The 22,143-nt window shown below is 47.1% G+C and overlaps 1 protein-coding gene across 1 annotated transcript; it reads left to right on the forward strand.

Moving 5' to 3' along the window:
- The first annotated feature begins 17,302 nt into the window (after positions 1–17,302).
- LOC123444136 (65-kDa microtubule-associated protein 3) lies at positions 17,303–21,705 on the forward strand. The gene is made up of 13 exons (XM_045120757.1): positions 17,303–17,461; positions 17,661–17,742; positions 17,844–18,050; positions 18,699–18,947; positions 19,071–19,280; positions 19,377–19,532; positions 19,634–19,793; positions 19,902–20,053; positions 20,169–20,256; positions 20,373–20,446; positions 20,532–20,606; positions 20,686–20,920; positions 21,006–21,705. Exons 2-13 carry the CDS (start codon positions 17,668–17,670, stop codon positions 21,398–21,400), a joined length of 2,076 nt encoding a protein of 691 aa, XP_044976692.1. The 5' UTR covers positions 17,303–17,461; positions 17,661–17,667; the 3' UTR covers positions 21,401–21,705.
- The last annotated feature ends 438 nt before the right edge of the window (positions 21,706–22,143 follow it).

Consider the following 22,143-nt stretch of genomic DNA (forward strand, 5'->3'; position numbering starts at 1 on the left):
TACAACATTGCATCACAACATAACTCTGCAACACAACATTTTTTGGAAGGCTCTAAAGAGCCAATATTGTATGATGTTACAAGCACGGCGGGTCACATGACCCAACATTCAAAGCATACAAACAACAAGGGGAAGTCACATGTCTAGGTACAGATATCTACTGAAAACGACTGAAAGAGCATGAAAAGCTACAACAACCCTACCAAAGGATCTATACTGCTATTTGGGTTCCCAAGCTAATCGTCGATGGCAACATGAAGAAGAAAGAGTAAAGTGAACAACGTCTATCTCTACAAAAATGTAAATACGCAACAATGAGTACAAAGGTACTCAACATGTCTTACATCAGAACTATCTACTTATGCATCATGTATCAATGAGCGGAATTGTGGAATTTACTGCAAAAATGTCAGGTTTGACCTATGGCTAACCTGAACTACGACAAAGTATCCCCCCTCTCTCGTCTCCCTACGAGAGAGCGCACACGATTCCATCTATCTAGTCACCAAACAATATGCCACTATGGATCTTCTCTCGTCTTCCTACGAGAAGGCCATCCATAGCACTCACACTTATCTTGCGCATTCTAGAGTATCCATTGAAATTATCTATGAACCATGTGAAAGGATCGATATGGTTGGCTAGAGGGGGGGGGGGGTGAATAGACAACGACCACTTTTTAATTAATCTTAACAAGTTAAGGTAAACACTATACGGGTTCACAAATAATATGACAAAGAGGTGACCCCTATAGAAGCTATCAACAAGACCTATTAAGACGAGTAAGATATTGCAACAAGGAAAAGCAAATACAAAGTAAAGGTTAGAGATAACCACAAGTGGAACCGATGGAGACGAGGATGTGTGACCGAAGTTCCTTCCCTTTGACAGGAAGTACGTCTCCGTTGGAGCGGTGTGGAGGCACAATGCTCCCCAAAAAGCCACTAAGGCCACCGTATTCTCCTCACGCCCTCGCACGATGCAAGGTACCGTGATTCCACTATAGGTGCCCTTGAAGGCGGCGACCGAACCTTTACAAACAAGGTTGGGGCAACTCCACACAAAGCTTGGAGGCTCCCAACAAGACCACGAAGCTTCACCACAATGGAATATGGCTTCGAGGTGACCTCAACCGTCTAGGATGCTCAAACACCCAAGAGTAACAAGATCCGCAAGGGATAGGTGGGGGAATCAACTTTTCTCTCGGTGGAAGTGTGGATCTAGGCCTTCTCAACCAATCCCTAAAGAATCAACAAGTTTGATTGGCTAGGGAGAGAGATCGGGCACTTTTAAGCTTGTGGAGCAACAATGGATCTTAGAGAGGTAAAAGGTAGGGTTCCTCAGCTAGAAGAACCCTTTATATAGTGGGGGGAAAATTCAGACCGTTTTCCCACTCCCTGCCCGAGATCCAGCGGTACTACCGCTGGGAAGGAGCGGTACTACCGCTGCCTGGCGGTACTACCGCTGCATGCAGCGGTACTACCGCTGGCACCAACGGTACTACCGCTGGGGCTTCCAGCGGTACTACCGCTGGAACCAGCGGTACTACCGCTGGCCCTTGGTAGTGTATAAACACTACTACCGCCGAGAAAGTCTTCGCAAAAGGGTCCGTCCACGAACTACCGCTAGGTAGGTGGAACAGGGCACCTGGAGCGGTACTACCGCTGACCAGGGGCGGTACTACCGCTGGCCAGCGGTACTACGGCTGAACAGTGGCGGTACTACCGCCATCCAGCGGTACTACCGCTGGGACCAGCGGTACTATCGCTGGGGACCATTTTGCCGAGACGCAAAGAATCAAACAGGCGAGGGCCGCTCCAAGGATAAAGGAAAGGGAGAAAATAGAGGTGTGCGTGTGCAAAGATAGATTCCACCCAAACCTTTCCACTACGGATCCCCTCTTAATAGTACGGCTTTCCTATGACTCAAATGAAGAGAATCTAGGATAGCGCCGTGCTTCCGTTCCCGAAGAGAGGAGTCGTGTCGTCTTGTGCCGTTGACGAATGTTGCCTGAAACCTTACACACACGATTAGTCCTGTATGGTACTGTCATCAATCACCAAAATTACTTAGGCATAAATTATGCCTCAACAATCTCCCCCTTTTTGGTGGATTGATGACAATACCGGATTTGCATGGATAATAATATGAGAATAAAAAGGATGGAGATATATGACATATGACTCACAGCATATGATGGAAATAAATCTAATCTCACATAGGGTAGATCATGTCTCACACACGATAGCAAACAAAGCAAACCAAGTTCAAAGCAAATCAGCAAAGCAATGCAAAGTTCGAATGAAATCAAATCCCTAGACTCTCTCCCCCTTTGGCACAAGACACCAAAAAGGGGGCACACCTAATGTCACAGGTAGCTACTCCTCGTCCTCAGGATCACCAGACTCGTCGGTCCCCTCCTGGTCAGTCTCCTCCTCATCTTCCGCCTCATCACCCGACCACTGGTACCCCTGAGCCTGCATCCAGGTGGCCTCCGGCGTGATGTCGTCCTCTGAGCCACTGGAGATGTCCACATCCAAGGTCCTGAGAACACGCTTATGCCTCTGGCGGCTCTGCTTCTCAGCCACGTGTGACTGATACTGACCCTTGGCCTGCATACAGAAGAGAGTCTTCATCTTGTCCTGCAACTTGATAGCCCAAGATGGCATGGCAGACGAGCGGGGCTGAGAGGCAGGTCCTCTACCAGCAGCGGTCTCTGTATCTGTGTCCATTTGCTGAGAGGAGGAAGATGGGTTGGTCCACTTATCCTTGATGCGCAGCTTGATTGGGTCATGCACAATATAGTCAGACTGTGCGTAGAGCACCTCATCCGGATACGCCTGTTGCCACTTGTGGCAGATGTAAGCAAACAGGTAAGGCCCGTAGATAGGGACCTTACGGTTGATAATGCAGTTCCATAGTTCTGTGAACATCACATCTGCAATATCCAGTTGAGCAGACTCCACAGACATAGCCTCCTCACATAGTAACAACATCTCAGCCAAGACGCCATGGACCTCATCGAAGTTACCACTCCGAGGGAAGAGGGTGTTCCGAAAGATGCGGTGCATAATGTCCAGGTGCTTGGGAAGCACCCCCTTCCTCAGATATAGTGGCTGCAGTCTGTCCTTTGCAAGGCCCTTATCAGCGGGGACTGGAGCGTGAGGACGCAGCCCAAGAGGGGTGTCAGCACCCTGAAAATCAATGTGCAGGAACTGCATGAACTCTGACCAGGAACCAGTCATCTTCTGTGACCCAGTCATCCAAATCATGGAGCGCTGTTCATCATGGGAGAAATGAACAGTGACGTAGAACTGAGCAACTGCCGTGGGATCAAAATCTGTCTTGAAGGTGATGATGTTTTTGAGCCCCATCTTGTCAATCAAAGCAAGAGCATCACCAAAGTAATCTGTATGCCGCTGAAGATGTGCCAAATCAATCCACTGGACAGAGATGTAATTCTTCTTGAAGTTTCAATGACATCTCGATATATCCTGCAATGGTCCTTAACCCAGACATTTTCAACTCCCTCGATCGTCTCCCTCTCCTGGAGATAATGGTTCTTGGTGCGAAACTGCAGAAACTCTTTAGGAGACATTGCTCGGATGTTCACCCTCTTGTCCTTGTGGGCAACCTTCTTGAAGGACTTCTTCTTAGGGGGGAGACCAGACGTGGCAGACCCCTCGGGCGCCTCTGTGTTGCGAAACTGTTTGGATGCCGTGTCCCGTGGGGGGTTCGAACGGCGAGCAGAGCCACCTGTGACACAGACCACAAAGCAAAAAAAAAGAGGCAACACGAAAAGTCAAGGCAATGGATCTTGAAAGTGCAGAGAAAAGAAACTAAAGAAAACATGCATTGCTAAGCCCAAGGAGAAAACACCGTGAATGCTCCTGGCGGTAGTACCGCCACACCTGGCGGTAGTACCGTCAGCCCTGGCGGTAGTACCGCTGGGAGTCCTGGCGGTAGTACCGCCAGTCCTGGCGGTAGTACCGCTGGGGTCATAGGGGTAGTACCGCTACCCCTGGCGGTAGTACCGCTGGGACCTGGCGGTAGTACCGCTACCCCCTGGCGGTAGTACCGCTGGGGGTTTGACTGTCAGATCTAGACATATAAAACTCGTATTCTATGGCATGGACTGAATATACAATCATTAATACGTATACATCAGCCCTATTGTCAAAAGGAACACATAGTAACACGAGGTACAAACATGCATAGGCAAGAGAGAACACGTTTTAGATCTAATCAAAAAGGTTCAAATATCCGATCTAAGACGATGAAACCCTAAACCACGGCAGCAATCTTAGCAACAAGCCATTGGATCAACAAGATGAATGCAATCCCCAATGCTCCTAACCCTAGAACACGAAAAACAACCAAACAGAAGAGGGGAGGAGCTTTTGTTACTGGGATTCATGGCTTTGGAGGAGGAAGAAGAAGTAATCAGCCCTTCCACACCAACGGGAAGAGAGAGCTCCTCCAAGAAAGATCCAAACAGCGGGTTTTCGGGGTAGGGGAGGGAGGAGCCGCGAGGAAGAAGAAACAGATTGAAAATCGGGCTCCCCCTCCCTTTATATAGCCCAAGGGGTATGGGCAGCGGTAGTACCGCTGGGTCCAGCGGTAGTACCGCTGACATGGCGGTAGTACCGCTGGACTAGAGCGGTAGTACCGCTACCTAGCGGTAGTACCGCTGGAGTGCAGCGGTAGTACCGCTTGGGGTCCTGGCGGTAGTACCGCTCCCCCTGGCGGTAGTACCGCTCCCCTCGAAACCCTAGAAATATTCCGGCCGGCCGAGTTAGATTTTGAACTCTGGCGGTAGTACCGCTACCCATGGCGGTAGTACCGCTACCCCTGGCGGTAGTACCGCTAGCCTGGCGGTAGTACCGCTGTACATGTTTCAGCACGGCCAAGGAAAGCGGGAAAACTTGGGCACATGACAAGTGAGTAAAAAAGGGATGACTTCTAAGAAAAAGTACCGACTTGTCATTGTATATCCTCTCCTTTATACGCAAGAGAGGATGGAGGGGCGGTGGCCGAGGCCACCTATGTTTGAGACAATGGTATGACACCGCGAAGAATTATCCTTGGGTTCATGACCAATGCTCGTCTTTGAGGCACAAGTGCCATTTGACAATGGCTAAAGTGAAAGACTAGATTGATTTACGCATAATGGGGGGAGGGAGAGTTCATTGAGAGAACAACACTCCCCCTATGTCCATGCCTACATCTAGACCAAGATGGAATGTGAAGTGAGGTGCAATATGCCTAGTTTCAATCCACATTACTCGAATCAATGATATTTAGCTCATGCCTTAACTTCCGGAACCTTGCTTCATCAAGTGGCTTGGTGAAAATATCTGCAAGTTGCTCTTCAGTGTGAATGAAGTGAACCTCAATATCACCTAGCTTGATATGTTCACGGATGAAGTGATGACGAATATCAATATGTTTGGTTTTGCTATGTTGCACTGGGTTGAGGGAAATCTTGATGGCGCTTTGATTGTCACATAGAAGAGGCACTTTGTCACAAGTGACACCATAATCCTTTAAAGTTTGCCTCATCCATAGCAATTGTGCACAACAACTTGCAGTTGCCACATACTCAGCTTCGGTGGATGATAAGGAGACACAGTTCTGCTTTTTTGACGACCAACTTACCAAAGAGCGACCAAGGAATTGGCACCCTCCAGATGTTGACTTCCTCTCCACACAATCTCCAGCCCAGTCTGAGTCAGAATAGCCAACTAGATTGAAGTTTGCTCCTTTGGGATACCAGAGGCCAAAGTTTGGGGTATGAGCCAAATATCGAAAGATTCGTTTGACAGCCATGTAATGACTTTCTTTTGGTGCGGATTGAAACCGTGCACATATCCCTACACTCAACATAATATCCGGTCTAGATGCACAAAGGTAAAGGAGGGATCCAATCATGGAGCGGTATACCTTTTGATCCACTGCTTTACCATTGGGATCACTGTCAAGCTTGCATCTGGTTGGCATGGGAAACTTGACCGGTTTGACATCTTCGAGCTCGAACCGTTTGAGCATATCTTGAGTGTACTTGGCTTGTTTGATGAATGTCCCTTCTAGACCTTGCTTAATCTCGAATCCGAGAAAAAACTTCAACTCTCCCATCATGGACATCTCAAACTTCTCAGTCATTAGCTCGGCAAATTCTTCATTGAATGAAATGTTAGGAGAGCCAAAGATAATATCATCAACATATAGTTGGCAGATGAACAAATCCCCTTTAACCCTCTTAGTAAAAAGAGTGGGATCAATCTTCCCAATTTCAAACCCACGATCTTGTAACAACTCAGTAAGGTACTCATACCACGCGCGTGGGGCTTGTTTAAGACCATAGAGTGCCTTATTGAGTTTGTACACATGATTTGGGAGCTTGGGATGTTCGAATCCCGGGGGTTGTTTGACATATACCAACTCATTTAAAGGACCATTAAGAAATGCACTTTTCACATCCATTTGCTGTAATTTGAAGTTATGATGAGAAGCAAAAGCAAGTAGCATGCGAATAGATTCTAGACGAGCGACAGGGGCAAAGGTTTCACCGTAGTCGATACCCTCGACTTGGGAGTAGCCTTGAGCCACCAATCTTGCCTTGTTTCGAATCACAATTCCATTTGCATCTTGCTTGTTCTTGAATATCCATTTGGTCCCGATGACATTATGTTCCTTCGTTGGTCGTGGCACTAGATCCCATACTTGGTTGCGCTCGAAGTTGTTAAGTTCTTCGTGCATGGCCATAAGCCAATCCTCATCATCGAGCGCTTCCTGTACCTGTTGAGGTTCACAATACGAGACAAACGCGTGATGCTCACAATAATTCCAAAGTTGTTGACGGGTAGATACTCCCCTTTTTAAACTACCAAGAACATTCTTCATAAGATGTGACTTGGCTTTCAGCTTGTTCGCATTCTTGGCTGCTCGACGCTCCAAGAGTTCTTCATTAGATAACAGGGGAGCATCGACTTGTATCTTTTGTTTGCCCTTGCGTCTTGAGCCGGTTGTTTGAGCTCCAGAAGGGAATTGTGAGACAGTCTCCTGATCACTTTGTCCTTCGACTTGAGCAGGTTCACTAGTTTGATCTTGTATTAGTCGTTGCTCTTGATCTTGATCTCGTGTTGGTTCAAGGTCTTGGGGTAGTGCTTGAGTGGGCATATCACCATTGTTAGGCAATTGATCTTGACCGAGAGCTTGATCAACTTGTTGAGAGTCTTCTCTTTGTTCATCGGAAGCGTGTGGGGCTTGTGGGGGTGATGGCTCCACTTGAGTAGAGCATTGTCCTTCTCCTTCGGCCATAAGGGGTTCCTCAATGGGGAGTATTTGACCAATCCCCATTCTTCTTATGGCTTCGGGAGGAATTTCATCACCTATATCACAAAGACCACTTTGCTCCACTTGGGAGCCATTATTTTCGTCAAACTCCACGTTACACGTCTCCTCAATTAGTCCGGTGGACTTGTTGAGGACACGGTAAGCATGAGAGTTTGTAGCATAACCAACAAAGATACCCTCATGTGCTCTAGAGTCAAATTTAGCTAACCGAGCTCCCTTTTTAAGAATGAAACACTTACAACCGAATACCCGGAAGTACTTGAGATTGGGTTTGTTTCCAGTTAGAATCTCATACGGAGTCTTGTTCAAGCCTTTGCGGATGTAGAGCCGATTGGACGCATGACATGCTGTGTTGATGGCCTCTGCCCAGAAGTTGTATGGAGATTTGAATTCTGCCATCATTGTTCTTGCAGCGTCTATCAAGGTCCGGTTCTTCCTTTCTGCCACGCCGTTTTGCTGAGGGGTATATGGTGCAGAATATTGGTGCTTTATTCCCTCATCACCTAGAAACTCATCTAGGGTATAGTTCTTGAACTCGGTGCCGTTGTCACTCCTAATCATCAAGATCTTTGCTTCATGTTGACGTTGCGCTTCATTGGCAAAGTTGATGACCGTTTGTTGAGTTTCACTCTTCCTTTTGAAGAAATATACCCAGGTATATCTTGAGTAGTCGTCAACAATTACTAAGCAATACTTTCTGCCTCCAAGACTATCGAATGTTGGAGGACCAAACAGATCCATGTGAAGAAGTTCCAATGGCCTCTTAGTGTAGATAAGAGTTGATGGACGATGAGCAGTTTCATGAATCTTTCCTTCAATGCAAGCACTGCAAACACGATCTTTAGCAAAGCTCACATTTGTTAGTCCACGAACATGGTCCCCTGTCAGAAGACTTTGCAAAGACCTCATATTGACATGAGCTAAACGGCGATGCCAAAGCCAGCCCACGTCAACTTTAGCCATTAGACATGTCGCAGTCTTAGTGGGTCGCTTTGAAAAGTTTACCACATAGAGACCATTTTCGACATGTCCAACATAGGCTACTTTAAGAGTCTTGCTCCTTAGGAGGACCACAGTGTCAATATTAAAGAATGTGGAAAAACCCATGATTGCAAGTTGACGAACGGAAAGTAAATTGTAAGCAAGAGACTCAACAAGCATGACCTTCTCAATAGACAAATCTTGAGAGACGACCACCTTACCAAATCCCAATACCTTTGACGAGGATGCATCAGCGAATTGGACATGGGTAGGCATAGATGGAGAAGGGTGCACATCCACCACTAAGTCCTTGCTTCCGGTCATATGATTTGTTGCTCCACTATCGAGCAACCATGACACCCCACCGGAAGCAAACTCCTGCAATAGATCAAGGCTTGGTTTTAGGTACCCATTTTTTAATGGGTCCTTTCATGTTAGAGACAAGGGTCTTAGGAACCCAGATAGCCCATTCAATATCTTCATCGTAGGAACCAATAAATCTGGCATAAACATGCCCATCACTAGCACAACATAACACATAATAGGAATTGAGTTTGCCGGCTGTGTTAGTAGGAGCGGCTTTGCCCTTCTTGAGGTTCCCATAGTCCACCTTGTTCCTGTTCACCTTCTGAGTACCCTCACCCTCCTTGACAAAGATGTCCATGAGGGTGAGAGATCGTTTGCTCTTGTTCTTTCTTTTACCTTTTGACTTGGAGGTAAGTCCAATTCCTTCCTTTCCTACAACACCCTTTTGAGTGCTCAAGAGATCGTTCAGACTCTTCTCACCTTGTCTGCATGACACAAGGCCCTTCTCAAGTTTCTCCTTTAACTTGGCATTTTCTTCCACAAGATGAACATGCTCACAACAAGGGTTAGTTGCACAAGTATTATCAATTAGCACAAAGGGAGGACAAGTAGAGATCTCCTTGGTAAGCTTTGCTTGGAGTTGATCATGAGACTCTTTCAGAGCGAAATGAACACCTTTCAAGGCTTTGTGGGCCTTGTCAAGTATGTCAAACTCTTCTTTGAGTCTGTCACGGCCAACCTCAAGAGCATACTTTTCAGATTTAAGCATGCGAGTAAGAACAACATCATGATCCAGTTTCTTTTGCATTTTAGTGCAGTCATCGTTATATGACTCCTCAAGAGCCAGACGAAGAGTGCGCTCTTCTTCAAGAGTACTAGATAATTCGGCAATTTCATCGGCATAGTCACGACTATGTCCATGAAGCTCGGAGATGGTCTCCTCATGAGACTCAATAAGGTCAGTGGCCTCACCCAATTGTTCCAAGAGAGCAACAAAATGCTTCTTGGTTTCTCCCTTAATAGTGCATAGAAACTTATCAAGATCATGCTCATTAAGTTCTCCAACATCACTATCTTCTACACAATTTAACAATGAAGGAGTAGAAGTAATGTTGGTCTTAATGATAGAAGTTACCTGATTGGTACCTTTTGCCATGAGGCACTTGGTGATGTGGTTCTCGTTGGGGGCGTTGAAGAGAGACACCTTCTGGGAAGGGGTAGTGGCTATAGCAACAGTTGCCGTTGCCACTGTATCATCATCATCATCATCATCAGAAGGATACTCCTCCAGGGCCACCATTCCTTTTGGGTGAGGTTTCTTCACAAAGTTGTTCTTGATTGGAAATGATTTGGTTTTGTCTTTGCGAATGAGCTTGCCTCCATTGTCTTCTCTCTTCTCATATGGACATTCTGCCACGAAGTGACTCACGTTGCCACAGTTATAGCATGTCCTTACTCGTTGTTTGGGTTTGAAACCACTTGAGTTGTTCTTGTTGAAGGTTGGTCTTGAGTTCCTTTTATTTCCCCAGAATTGCCTTGATGCAAGAGCCATGTGCTCATGATAGGCATACTTTGTGTCTTCCGGGCAGCTCTCCTCTTCCTCATCTTCTTCTTCTTATTCAAGCATTACTCTTGCTTTCAACGCAAGTTTGGGTGAAGTGATTTTTGATCGGACACGAGCAAGTGCATTGTCGGCAGTTTCGTTCATGATTGACATTGCAATGAACTCATCCAACACTTCACTGGAAGACAAAGAGTGAAAGTCTGGCCGCTGACGAATGACAGATGACATGGCTTTGTTGAAAGGCATGATGGCTTTGAGAAACTTGCGTTTGACCCAAGTGTCATCCACATCCTTACTTCCATGATCCTTTAGTGCCACGGCAATAGCAGTCACCCTCCGATAGAGATCACGAGGGTCCTCTTCTTCCTTCATCACAAACTCATCGGCCTGATCAAGTATCACTTCATAGTTGGATCGTTGAATACTTGAGCTTCCCTTATACAACACCATAATATGCTCCCAACAATCCTTGGCCAATGTGAAGGGACGTAAGTGGGGAAGATCTTCAGGTGGCACAGCAGACTGAAGGATAAACAGCGCAGAGTGATTATATTGATTGTCTGCATCTTCTCTTGGAGTGAGGTTGCTTGGGTCATGGGGGTAATATCCTTGCTCGATAATTCTCCACAAGTTTGTTGAGCTGTGATTCAAATGAGACTTAATAGAAAATACCCAGTTAGCAAAGTCACCTTTCACAAGTTTAGGAGGAGGACCAACAGGATTAAGACGAGGTGCGAGAACGGGTCCTCCATAAGTCATGGGAGGTGGAACAGAGGCATGTGTTCCAGTCCCATCCTTTTCGTGAGGTGAAGCAGGTTGCATACCTTTAGCCGCTTCCTTAGAGGAGTTGGCCTCCGAATCGGAAATGGTGGGTTTAACCACTAAAGCCGGTTCGGGTGAACTTCTAAGACCATCAATTAATTCCTTAAGCATGGTTTTGACTTCGCTCGTCAAGGACGTCTTGAGGGCTGCCATAGCCGTATTCAAGTCGTCCCTTGTGACCGAAGTCAAGTCCATGCCCTCGGGTTGCCCATGGTTCACTTCCTCTTCGCCTTCCATACTCTTCGGGTGGTTAAACCCTTAATAAAGAGACGTGGCTCTGATACCAATTGAAAGGATCGATATGGTTGGCTAGAGGGGGGGGGTGAATAGACAACGACCACTTTTTAATTAATCTTAACAAGTTAAGGTAAACACTATACGGGTTCACAAATAATATGACAAAGAGGTGACCCCTATAGAAGCTATCAACAAGACCTATTAAGACGAGTAAGATATTGCAACAAGGAAAAGCAAATACAAAGTAACGGTTAGAGATAACCACAAGTGGAACCGATGGAGACGAGGATGTGTTACCGAAGTTCCTTCCCTTTGATAGGAAGTACGTCTCCGTTGGAGCGGTGTGGAGGCACAATGCTCCCTCAAAAGCCACTAAGGCCACCGTATTCTCCTCACGCCCTCGCACGATGCAAGGTACCGTGATTCCACTATAGGTGCCCTTGAAGGCGGCGACCGAACCTTTACAAACAAGGTTGGGGCAACTCCACACAAAGCTTGGAGGCTCCCAACAAGACCACGAAGCTTCACCACAATGGAATATGGCTTCGAGGTGACCTCAACCGTCTAGGATGCTCAAACACCCAAGAGTAACAAGATCCGCAAGGGATAGGTGGGGGAATCAACTTTTCTCTCGGTGGAAGTGTGGATCTAGGCCTTCTCAACCAATCCCTAAAGAATCAACAAGTTTGATTGGCTAGGGAGAGAGATCGGGCACTTTTAAGCTTGTGGAGCAACAATGGAGCTTAGAGAGGTAAAAGGTAGGGTTCCTCAGCTAGAAGAACCCTTTATATAGTGGGGGGAAAATTCAGACCGTTTTCCCACTCTCTGCCCGAGATCCAGCGGTACTACCGCTGGGAAGGAGCGGTACTACCGCTGCCTGGAGGTACTACCGCTGGGGCCTCCAGCGGTACTACCGCTGGCACCAACGGTACTACCGCTGGGGCTTCCAGCGGTACTACCGCTGGAACCAGCGGTACTACCGCTGGCCCTTGGTAGTGTATAAACACTACTACCGCCGAGAAAGTCTTCGCAAAAGGGTCCGTCCACGAGCTACCGCTAGGTAGGTGGAACAGGGCACCTGGAGCGGTACTACCGCTGACCAGGGGCGGTACTACCGCTGGCCAGCGGTACTACCGCTGAACAGTGGCGGTACTACCGCCATCCAGCGGTACTACCGCTGTATGCAGCGGTACTACCGCTGGTAGTCCAGCGGTACTACCGCTGGGACCAGCGGTACTACCGCTGGGGACCATTTTGCCGAGACGCAAAGAATCAAACAGGCGAGGGCCGCTCCAAGGATAAAGGAAAGGGAGAAAATAGAGGTGTGCGTGTGCAAAGATAGATTCCACCCAAACCTTTCCACTACGGATCCCCTCTTAATAGTACGGCTTTCCTATGACTCAAATGAAGAGAATCTAGGATAGCGCCGTGCTTCCGTTCCCGAAGAGAGGAGTCGTGTCGTCTTGTGCCGTTGACGAATGTTGCCTGAAACCTTACACACACGATTAGTCCTGTATGGTACTGTCATCAATCACCAAAATTACTTAGGCATAAATTATGCCTCAACACCATGCAAGTCTTCAAGCAGTCCATATCCGAGGACGCGGTTATTCAAACATATTGTTTACCCTGCAGGGGTATACTTCTTCACACACACACTCCTACCCCTTATCGCCTTTTACACGTCATGTACTCGGCAACCTTCAAGCGGAAGCCCGGGGAGGGTGTCAGCCACGGACGTTAACTTACAACGACTCACGTCCAAGGTAGTCACCTATCTGAGTTGGAACCCATAATGGAAGTTCGGCCGAGGTTTCGAACATGTCCTCAAATGAAGTGAGGAGGGCCACAAGCCGATCCCGAGTGGTCCGTTCGTCCACTTTGCAGGTCGTGCCACAACCTATAAACGTTTTGAACTACTACAACTCTTGGACTGAGAACATGGTAGGTTAATAGGCCAAGCGGGCCAGGATCACTGAGTCCTCGGTGTGTGGTAGTAACTAGTCTTGGAATACAAACACAAGATCTCAAGTCCTAAGTGTGGCGCCAATGAGACAACCCATAATGTACTCCTACGCGGCCTCTCATTGCTATCTTTATCAAAACAGGCTCACACACTTAACTCTCATCAGTAGGACATGTTCACTCCAACTCATCACCCAGATGAACCAGACAAACTCAACTCTAAGCATAACAAGCATGACGTGGATGAAAGGTCACAACATGGATCAAGCAACTCCTAATCATGCTAGGATCAAGGTTTAGCTATTTGCTATGACAATGATAGGTCATGTGAAGGAATGGGTTCAACTAATGGAACACAAGTAACAGCTGAGCCGTGTTGTCCTAATGCATTGAAATGAGAGCAAGAACGAGAGGGTGGGATTGTATCGAAATGTTCAAGGGGGGTTGCTTGCCTGAAAGATCAAAAGAACAAGGTTGTCCTTCGATGTCCTCGATAACTACATCTCGCAAGTCTATCGACAAGGGCAACCAAGGAACAATTTAAACTAGGTAAATGCTTCACAATGATGCATGATCATGACATGTTGACGTGGTGTTGAATTTACCTAATGCAACTCGTCACAAGTTAAATGGAGGTCATTTGATCAATATAGGTCAATTCCAACTCCATTTATAAGCATTTAAATGCCTTTAATGAATTTTACCTAGATGGTGTGGATAAGTTGCTCAAACATGCATGAAAATGATACAGATGGAAATATTGGATTTTTCTGATCATTTTTCATACATAATTTATTTCAATCCGAGTTACACATTAATTTCTATGATTTTTCAAAGTTTAAAGTATTTTATGGAATTTAATAAATCGTTTTCGGATTTATTTATAATCCAGAAACCTTTTCTACGTCAGCAATACGCCAACATGACATCAGCTGGTCAACCAGGGTTGTTTCCGGTTAAACCTGACCATGAGACCCGTTTGTCATAGACATACTATCTCACCCGGTTTAGTTAAACTAATGTGGGATTTATTAGGGCGCGTGGGCCCATGTGTCATTGGCTCTTGCGGTGGTGTAATTAGGCTAATCGAGCGCATGTCATCGCTGCTGGTGATTAGTCACGGTTGCTACGTAGGATGCGGTGGCGATGCTCGTCCAACCGTTTCCGGTGAAGAATGAAGGCGCGTCTGGGTTCGTTCGAATGCCCATGGAGGGGCGCTTCCAATGGTGGTCGCGGGGGTGTCGGGGACGACGTGTAGTGGCGATGGCGGTGAGCATATGCGGTGGCAGAGCTCGATGGTTTGCAGGCGCGACGCTCGGGACGCGAACGGGCCGACTGAGCAGCGCTGCCGAGTCAGGGGGCGCTCTGGAACGTGTCGGTTGCATGAAGGCAACGGGCAGAGCATAGGGAGCACACGGCGTTGTGGCAATGGAGGAGCCGAGCCTCGGCTCGTGCGGCCAGGGGAGCTAGAGGCACGGGAGAGCAGCGAGAACGGGGGGAAACGGGGTGGCTCATGTCGGGTCCGATGGCGTCATCGACGCTCCTCGACGGGGTCCCTCCTCTCATCCGCCGCAATCTTCCTCCCCTCAGCTGCATTCCTTTCCTCTATTTCTTGTGAATTGAGCATCTTCTTCTCTCCGGCATACTCCTTGCGTGCATTCACTATTGCTTCAAACCCATCTTTGAGATCATTATCTCCTAGTTTTGAGCATTTCTCTTTTTTCCTTCCATCCGGCCTCTTTGTCTTGGGTTTGGCAACATTGTCTTCACCACTTCCATCATTCTCATCATCTTCATCAACCGCCACTGCCTTTCTCTTGTTTGGAATCTCATACAAATCCCTATTGTTCAACTTCTCATTTTCAAGATCACTCCAACAATGATGTAATGTAAATGGTTTCCCTTTCTTCTTCTTATCTCCTTTCTTCCCTTTTCCTTGGAATAAACCTTGAGAAATGCTTACCTACATGAAGTATAAATCAAATTGTGTTAGACATAAAATAGAAAGCAAGTGCAACACTTACATTAAATAGAAAGAAAGCAAGGAAATTTCACCTTATCATCGTAGTTACAACCACTTGGATTCATTTTTTCCACATTTGCCAAACAAGAAAACCACTTTTGACATTCACTATTAATAGTGTTCCATCGACGACGAAGGAAAACAGACGATCGTACAACCCCGCTAGTGTTTCGCTCATAAAAAAATTCCTTCCTCCTCAACCATTATGCGTTGGACGCTTGATCGGTTCCAACAACCGCATCAAGATAAACTCTCTTCGATGCCGCGCAAATCAACACATCTTATTCATTGCTATAATTCCTACCTCTACCCTTCTGGTTAACAAAACCCTCACCTTCTATGTGAGGATTATCTTCACCATCATGTGCTTCAAAATTTTGACTAGGAAAATCTTGAGATGGAAACTCTTGATGGCCAACATTTGTTCATCATCAATGCTACATTATAAACATGTTTTTTTAAAAGATGGACAACTAAATCATATAAACTACATGCTAATGAAAAACATGAAATTTTTTTTACCCTTCTCCACCAAAGAAGGGATCAATTGTCGACGACGTTGGCGTGGCTGTCACCTCCGACAACGTTGGAGTGGTTGCCACCTCCGATGGCGGTGGAGTACTCTCCACGATCGAAGGAGGCTGACTAGCCGCCGTAGACGCCGCCGCTCCAGCAGCCTCTACGATCGCCTACTTTGACCTAGATGGTAGTTTCTCGACGACGTATCCTCCTAGTCCATGACTGGCCATGGGTTTCTTCTTCGTTTCACTGACGGCGGCGACATGTCGGGGAGGAGCAAAGTCGCTGCCTCTAGCACGACCGTCGGGGGGAATGGGGGCGGCAGAAAGTGGCGGAGCGGCCGCGCCGACGAGAAGAATCAAACCGACGGTGGGCGCGACACCCGCGAGGAGATTGAAGGCATCGACATCACGGCGGAGCACCGACGGCGCGACAGATCACAGAAGGTGAGGGGGCGGGATGAACCTTTCGAGCGGCGGTTGGAGTCGCGCGCACAACTTTCGCGTTTTATTCCACCGCTCGTGGTGATGTATATATGGGTCACCGAAGTTATTTTTTACACCGTGTCCTAATTTTTTTCCGCCAAATTTACATCACGGGCTGCTATTGGAGACCACTTTTTGGCCTGTGGTGATGCAAAAAACTGTTATTTATTGATTTGCATGACCTATTGAAGATGCTCTTACGTGCCCCTCCCCCACCTCGCATGATTTGTCTAGTCGATTTGGCAGAGTGATGCCTCACATTGACAATGAAAAACACTCTAGAAGGGGTGGGAGCCATGCAACCTACTTGAGTTGCATCTTTTCCATAAACCCTGGTTCCAACAGCCATGAGGTTTCAAAACGAAAGCGCTTTGACCTAGATAGTGAATCGTTCCTTGACTATAGAAGCAGGGGTGAGTGATTGGGACCAATCCACGTAATGCCACTCCATTACAAACTCTTTTTGAATATATCAAATTTAAATAAGTTCAATTTAGAAAAAGCTAAAATTTCAAACACTCTAATACTATGGGACGGTGGGAGTATTATTTCCACCAAATTTGACTCTTCATTTCCCTCCAACTTTTTGGCTGTGTTTCACGTCTGTGCATCTTACCAAATCCTGTCTCGTCATTTTTGACAGCAAATGAAACAAGTCACTTGCTGATTTGATACGCTGCAACAAAGCATTAACTGTTCCTCCTAGCCAACTGCTGTCACGAACTCAAACTCCTGTCACAAAGAAGGGAAGCCAACCAGTCAGCTCCGCGGTCCACACGTGGCGACCCAGGAGTGGGCCCCGTCCGTCATCGCTACCGGGCGCACGTATCCAACCGGCAGCCGACCTGGCAAGGTCGTCCCCCAACGGGCCGGACGAGCTTCCCATCCGGACCGTCGAATTCAAAACGGAGGCCCCCGGATGCGGCCCCTCCGGCGCCTGCGCAATAAAGATCCCCGCTAACGTCTCTCTGCGGCTGTCCCCTTCCTTTGATTCCTTCCGATTTTTCCAATCCCCCTCCGCTCTTCTTGCCCCCCTCCCCCTCCCCTGTTTCAAAACATTTCAAATCACTCTCCATCTCCTCCTCTCACCCCCCTCCTCCGCACTCTCTCGCTCGCATCCCAGGACCCAGCCGCGCGACCACGACCCCTCCGGCGCTCCCACCGCCGCGTCTCGCCGGCGAATCGCCGATACCGCGCAGAGAGGTAAGCCCCGAACCCCCCGCGGGCCGTTAGAGCCCCGCCCGCGGTTTCCTCGGACCGGATCTGGCTGCTCGCCCGCTCGCTCCCCGTGAGTGTGCGAGGCGAAAACCCTAGCTCCACCGGCGATTACGCCTCCCCGTTCCCTGCTTCGCGGCCGGTTCCCTGCCACGGCGTCCGATTTGATCTTTGACCCACCTTGCAGATTGCCCATGGCGATGGGTGGCGCGGTGAAAGACCAGCAGCAGCAGCTCCACCCGTGCGACTCGCTTCTCCTCGAGCTCAACGTACGCCGCTGCTTCCCGATCCGCAGTGTTTGCTGCGCTGTTTCTGGTTGTTCCCCCCGCGTCTGCCTCCAGGGACTGAGGGATTTTTTTTCCGGTTTCAGGTGATCTGGGACGAGGTCGGCGAGCCCGACTCGGTGCGGGACAAGACGCTGCTGGAGCTAGAGCAGGAGTGTCTCGACGTCTACAGGAGGAAGGTCGACCAGGCCAACCGCTGCAGGGCTCAGCTGCGGCAATCCATCGCCGAGGCCGAGGCCGAGCTCGCCGGTATCTGTTCGGCCATAGGCGAGCCACCGGTTCACATCAGGCAGGTTTGTTCCTGGCTCCACTAGTGTAGCACGCTGCCATCTCGAATACTGCTAATTATTCCTTTGGAAAGAAAATAAAAGAAAAGAAGGGGAATAGTGGTAATTATGGATAGATGATGGAAGGAAAAATTTAGCAGCAATCTGGAAACTGCACTTTGTTTTGTATGCTCTAATAGCTAAGATGAAATAAATCAAATAGGACGACAGCTGGACTGGACTATGTATCCAACACTCCAGTTGGTAGAGGAACCAATAGACAGTAACAGGCCATCACTAACTAAACTCATTTTTTTACTAGTGTTAGTATACCAGGAAATATGTAAATACAACTTCATTTTCCACTTCACTTTGAGTTGAACCAATAAACATACAATTTCCTACGCTTAAACTATTCTACAGCCATTGTAACTAGAATGCTACTGCTTGGGTTATGTGATCACCATTCACTGTATATGCATGACACTCATAATCTGTTGCATCGGAGACTTGACAAACTACTAGACCCTCCAATTCATATTAATATGGATCAAAGAGTACATGAATTCGGCTCAATTCGATGTATTTCGCCAAAAAAGTGTTCAATTTGATGTACATACACCACGCTTGTAATCTGCTGTAACTGATTTGTTTTTGGTTCTGTTATTTTGGCAGTCAAACCAGAATTTACATGGTTTAAGGGAGGAGTTGAATGCAATTATCCCATATTTGGAGGAGATGCGAACTAAAAAGGTTGAAAGATGGAACCAGTTCGTTCGTGTCCTTGAGGAGATTAAGAAGATTTCATCCGAAATCAGGCCTGCAGACTTTGTGCCATTTAAAACTCCTGTGGATCAGTCTGATTTGTCATTAAGAAAGTTTGAGGAGTTAACGAAGGAGCTAGAATCCCTTCAGAAAGAGAAGGTCATCATCACTCCTGCCAATCGAATTCTTTCACCAGTCATACTCTATCCATGCACAGCAGTGCTCTTTTTGTTCAGTGCTCCTTCGTATATATATCTCACTATGTCTTTGTGTTTTTGACAGAGGGAAAGGTTACAGCAAGTGATGGATCATTTGAATACATTACATTCCATATGTGAGGTGCTTGGTATTGACTTTAAACAAACAGTGCATGAGGTGCACCCTAGCCTGGACGAAGCTGAAGGGTCAAAGAACCTGAGCAACACTACAATCGAGAGACTAGCATCGGCTGTGAATAGACTGCGTGAAATCAAAATTCAGAGGATGCAAAAGGTCAGCATTTTCTGTACCATTTTAAGCTTTGGAATATGCGTTGCATTTGCATACCTGAACTCAATCCTTAACTCTGATGACATATGAACCTCTCAGCTTCAAGATTTTGCTTCGACAATGCTAGAACTATGGAATCTTATGGATACACCAATTGAAGAACAGCAGATGTTCCAGAATGTAACGTGCAATATTGCTGCCTCGGAGCATGAAATAACGGAACCCAACACCCTGTCGATCGACTTCCTCAGCTATGTGAGTCACTATTGCTGTGGAGATTCCTCTCATGTTACAGTTGCTATTGCTATCTGTTCCTACTGAGGCATGAATATTCATAGATTGTACTCATAATGTAGGTGGAAGCTGAGGTTTTAAGACTTGAGCAACTGAAAGGAAGCAAAATGAAGGACCTTGTTTTGAAAAAGAAATCAGAACTGGAGGAGCACCGAAGACGCGCACATCTAATTGGCGAGGATGGATATTCAGATGAATTTAACATTGAGGCTATTGAGTCCGGTAAGATCATCTACCTCCCTCCTGATATCTTGTGTTTAGTAAGGTGTGCTCAATGCCTGCAAATCATCTGGCAAACTACCTCATCCACCTTTGCACTTTCCTCTACAGGAGCTATTGATCCTGCATTAGTTCTGGAACAACTTGAGGCTCACATTGCAACAGTGAAAGATGAAGCTTTCAGTCGGAAGGATATTCTTGAGAAGGTTGAAAGGTTTCTGAATGCATGTGAGGAGGAAGCCTGGCTGGAAGATTACAACAAAGTATGAATGCTGGCCAATTTAATATTCAATTGTGCTTGACATGTTTGTTTTTTGGATAATTGTTGTTCCCATTTATTTGCTACTAATGATTTTTCCTTTTACCTGGAATATTTAGGATGACAATCGTTACAATGCTGGGAAGGGGGCACATCTGACGCTCAAGAGGGCCGAGAAAGCACGCATTTTGGTTAACAAGATTCCGGGTATTCTTGCCAAATGAGATTTGATATAATTCCTTGTCCAGTTATATATTCAGAGGATGTACTCCTTATTTTCTGTTATCACTTCATCTGATTTACATTTTCTTCACCTTGCGCAGGAATGGTAGATGTTTTGACCACAAAAATCATTGCTTGGGAGAATGAAAGAGGGAAAGAGTTCACATATGATGGTGTACGTCCATTTACTGATACTTCATTTTTAAACGGTGTTTCGTCTTTCCTTGTTCATTGAGGTTTTTTCATGAACTATTTTGCAGGTACGCCTTCTCTCAACGCTGGACGAATACATGATAGTACGCCAGGAGAAAGAACAAGAGAAGAAGAGACAAAGGGTATTGTGCAGTTGCATTACTATCTAAATTCCTTACGGCATCTGTTTTGCATTTTAGTCAATGGTGTGAATAACTGCAGGATCAGAAGAAGCTCCACGATCAACTCAAAGCTGAGCAGGAAGCTCTCTATGGTTCGAAACCAAGCCCATCCAAGCCTCAGAGTATAAAGAAGGCGCCTAGACACTCGATGGGTGGTGTAAACCGCAGGGTGTCTATTGGTGGAGCCACGATGCAAGCACCGAAAACAGACATATTGCACTCCAAGAATGTTCGTGCTGCCAAGAGAACTGAAGACATTGCCCATTTGTCCCCTGGTAAGCAAGCCCCTATCAGGTTTTATATACTGCAGGTCTTGATTTTTTCTCTTCATAAACCTCTGATGCATGTGAACGATTTCAGCCAGTAGAGGCCTAGACATTGGCGATCTTCCCATCAAGAAGCTATCTTTCAATGCCACTGCTCTACGTGAAACAGAGACACCTCGCAAGCCTTTTGCCCAGATCATGCCGCCGGCAAGCAGTGTCCCCTCCACTCCTGCACGCTCCGTGACCAATGACACGGAGGACGAAAACCGAACCCCCAACCCCAAGACATATGGAGCAGCACTGAATCTCAAGACGCCGACCGTGGCGGCTCCGATGCAGTTGGCGATGACGCCCACCGTGGCTAACAAGGTCACAGCCGCCCCTGTTTCCCTTGTCTACGAGAAACCGGAGCCAGCATTGCCGGAGGCGGTCGAGTATTCCTTCGAAGAAAAGCGGCTGGCCGTCTATTTGTCCAGAGAAGTTGTTTAGCTGTCAAGACATGTCAAGATCTCCACTCTGTGGGTAGGTGAAAGTTGAAAACCTGACTGCAGTTACTTGTGAGAGACTAGCTGTTTGCCTATGTTGGTCGACGACAGTCGCCCAGCGCTGTTATGATTGTTTCTCTGCCATATTTGATTGTTTCCATACTCAGCAAAGGAAGCTCGCACTTCAGCAGCTTCCGTTCAGTACTGCCATTTGGTTAGCTAATTAAGGTATGTATAGGTTTCTTTCTCGGCACTGGATCATCTTGAATCTGTTTGATTAAATACTAGATCAGCACTGTTTTTAATCCACATGATTATGGGTGAACCGTATCAAGGGTGAGAATCTTTGGAAGTTATGGGTAGTGGATTTGTGCGGGTTACGGCAGTGGATATGTGCTCTTATATGTCTTGGCCGAGCGCAATAGTTGCGGCAATCAAGACGTGCTGGTGTCGTGTTTTCTATGGACCTTGTTGCATCCACGAAGAAGAGATTTCCCACCACAAGTAGAACATTGACAGATGGCTGCATGGAAACTGCTGCACAAGTCTGGTGCTAGCGCAGTTAACAGCCACAGCTTTGTTTCGACAGCACTTGAAACTGGGTGCGCAGGCTTGCGGCGGCACCGAGGCCAACCATTTCCACTCCCCATTTGACCGAACATTCTCCACACCCAAAACCCTCTGACCAACCATCGCATAGCACGGTAGCTACGCGATGGCGATGGCGATACCACCCATTGACAGCGG

The sequence above is a fragment of the Hordeum vulgare genome, chromosome 3H (genome assembly GCF_904849725.1).
Source record: "Hordeum vulgare subsp. vulgare chromosome 3H, MorexV3_pseudomolecules_assembly, whole genome shotgun sequence".
Taxonomy (NCBI): Eukaryota; Viridiplantae; Streptophyta; class Magnoliopsida; order Poales; family Poaceae; genus Hordeum; species Hordeum vulgare.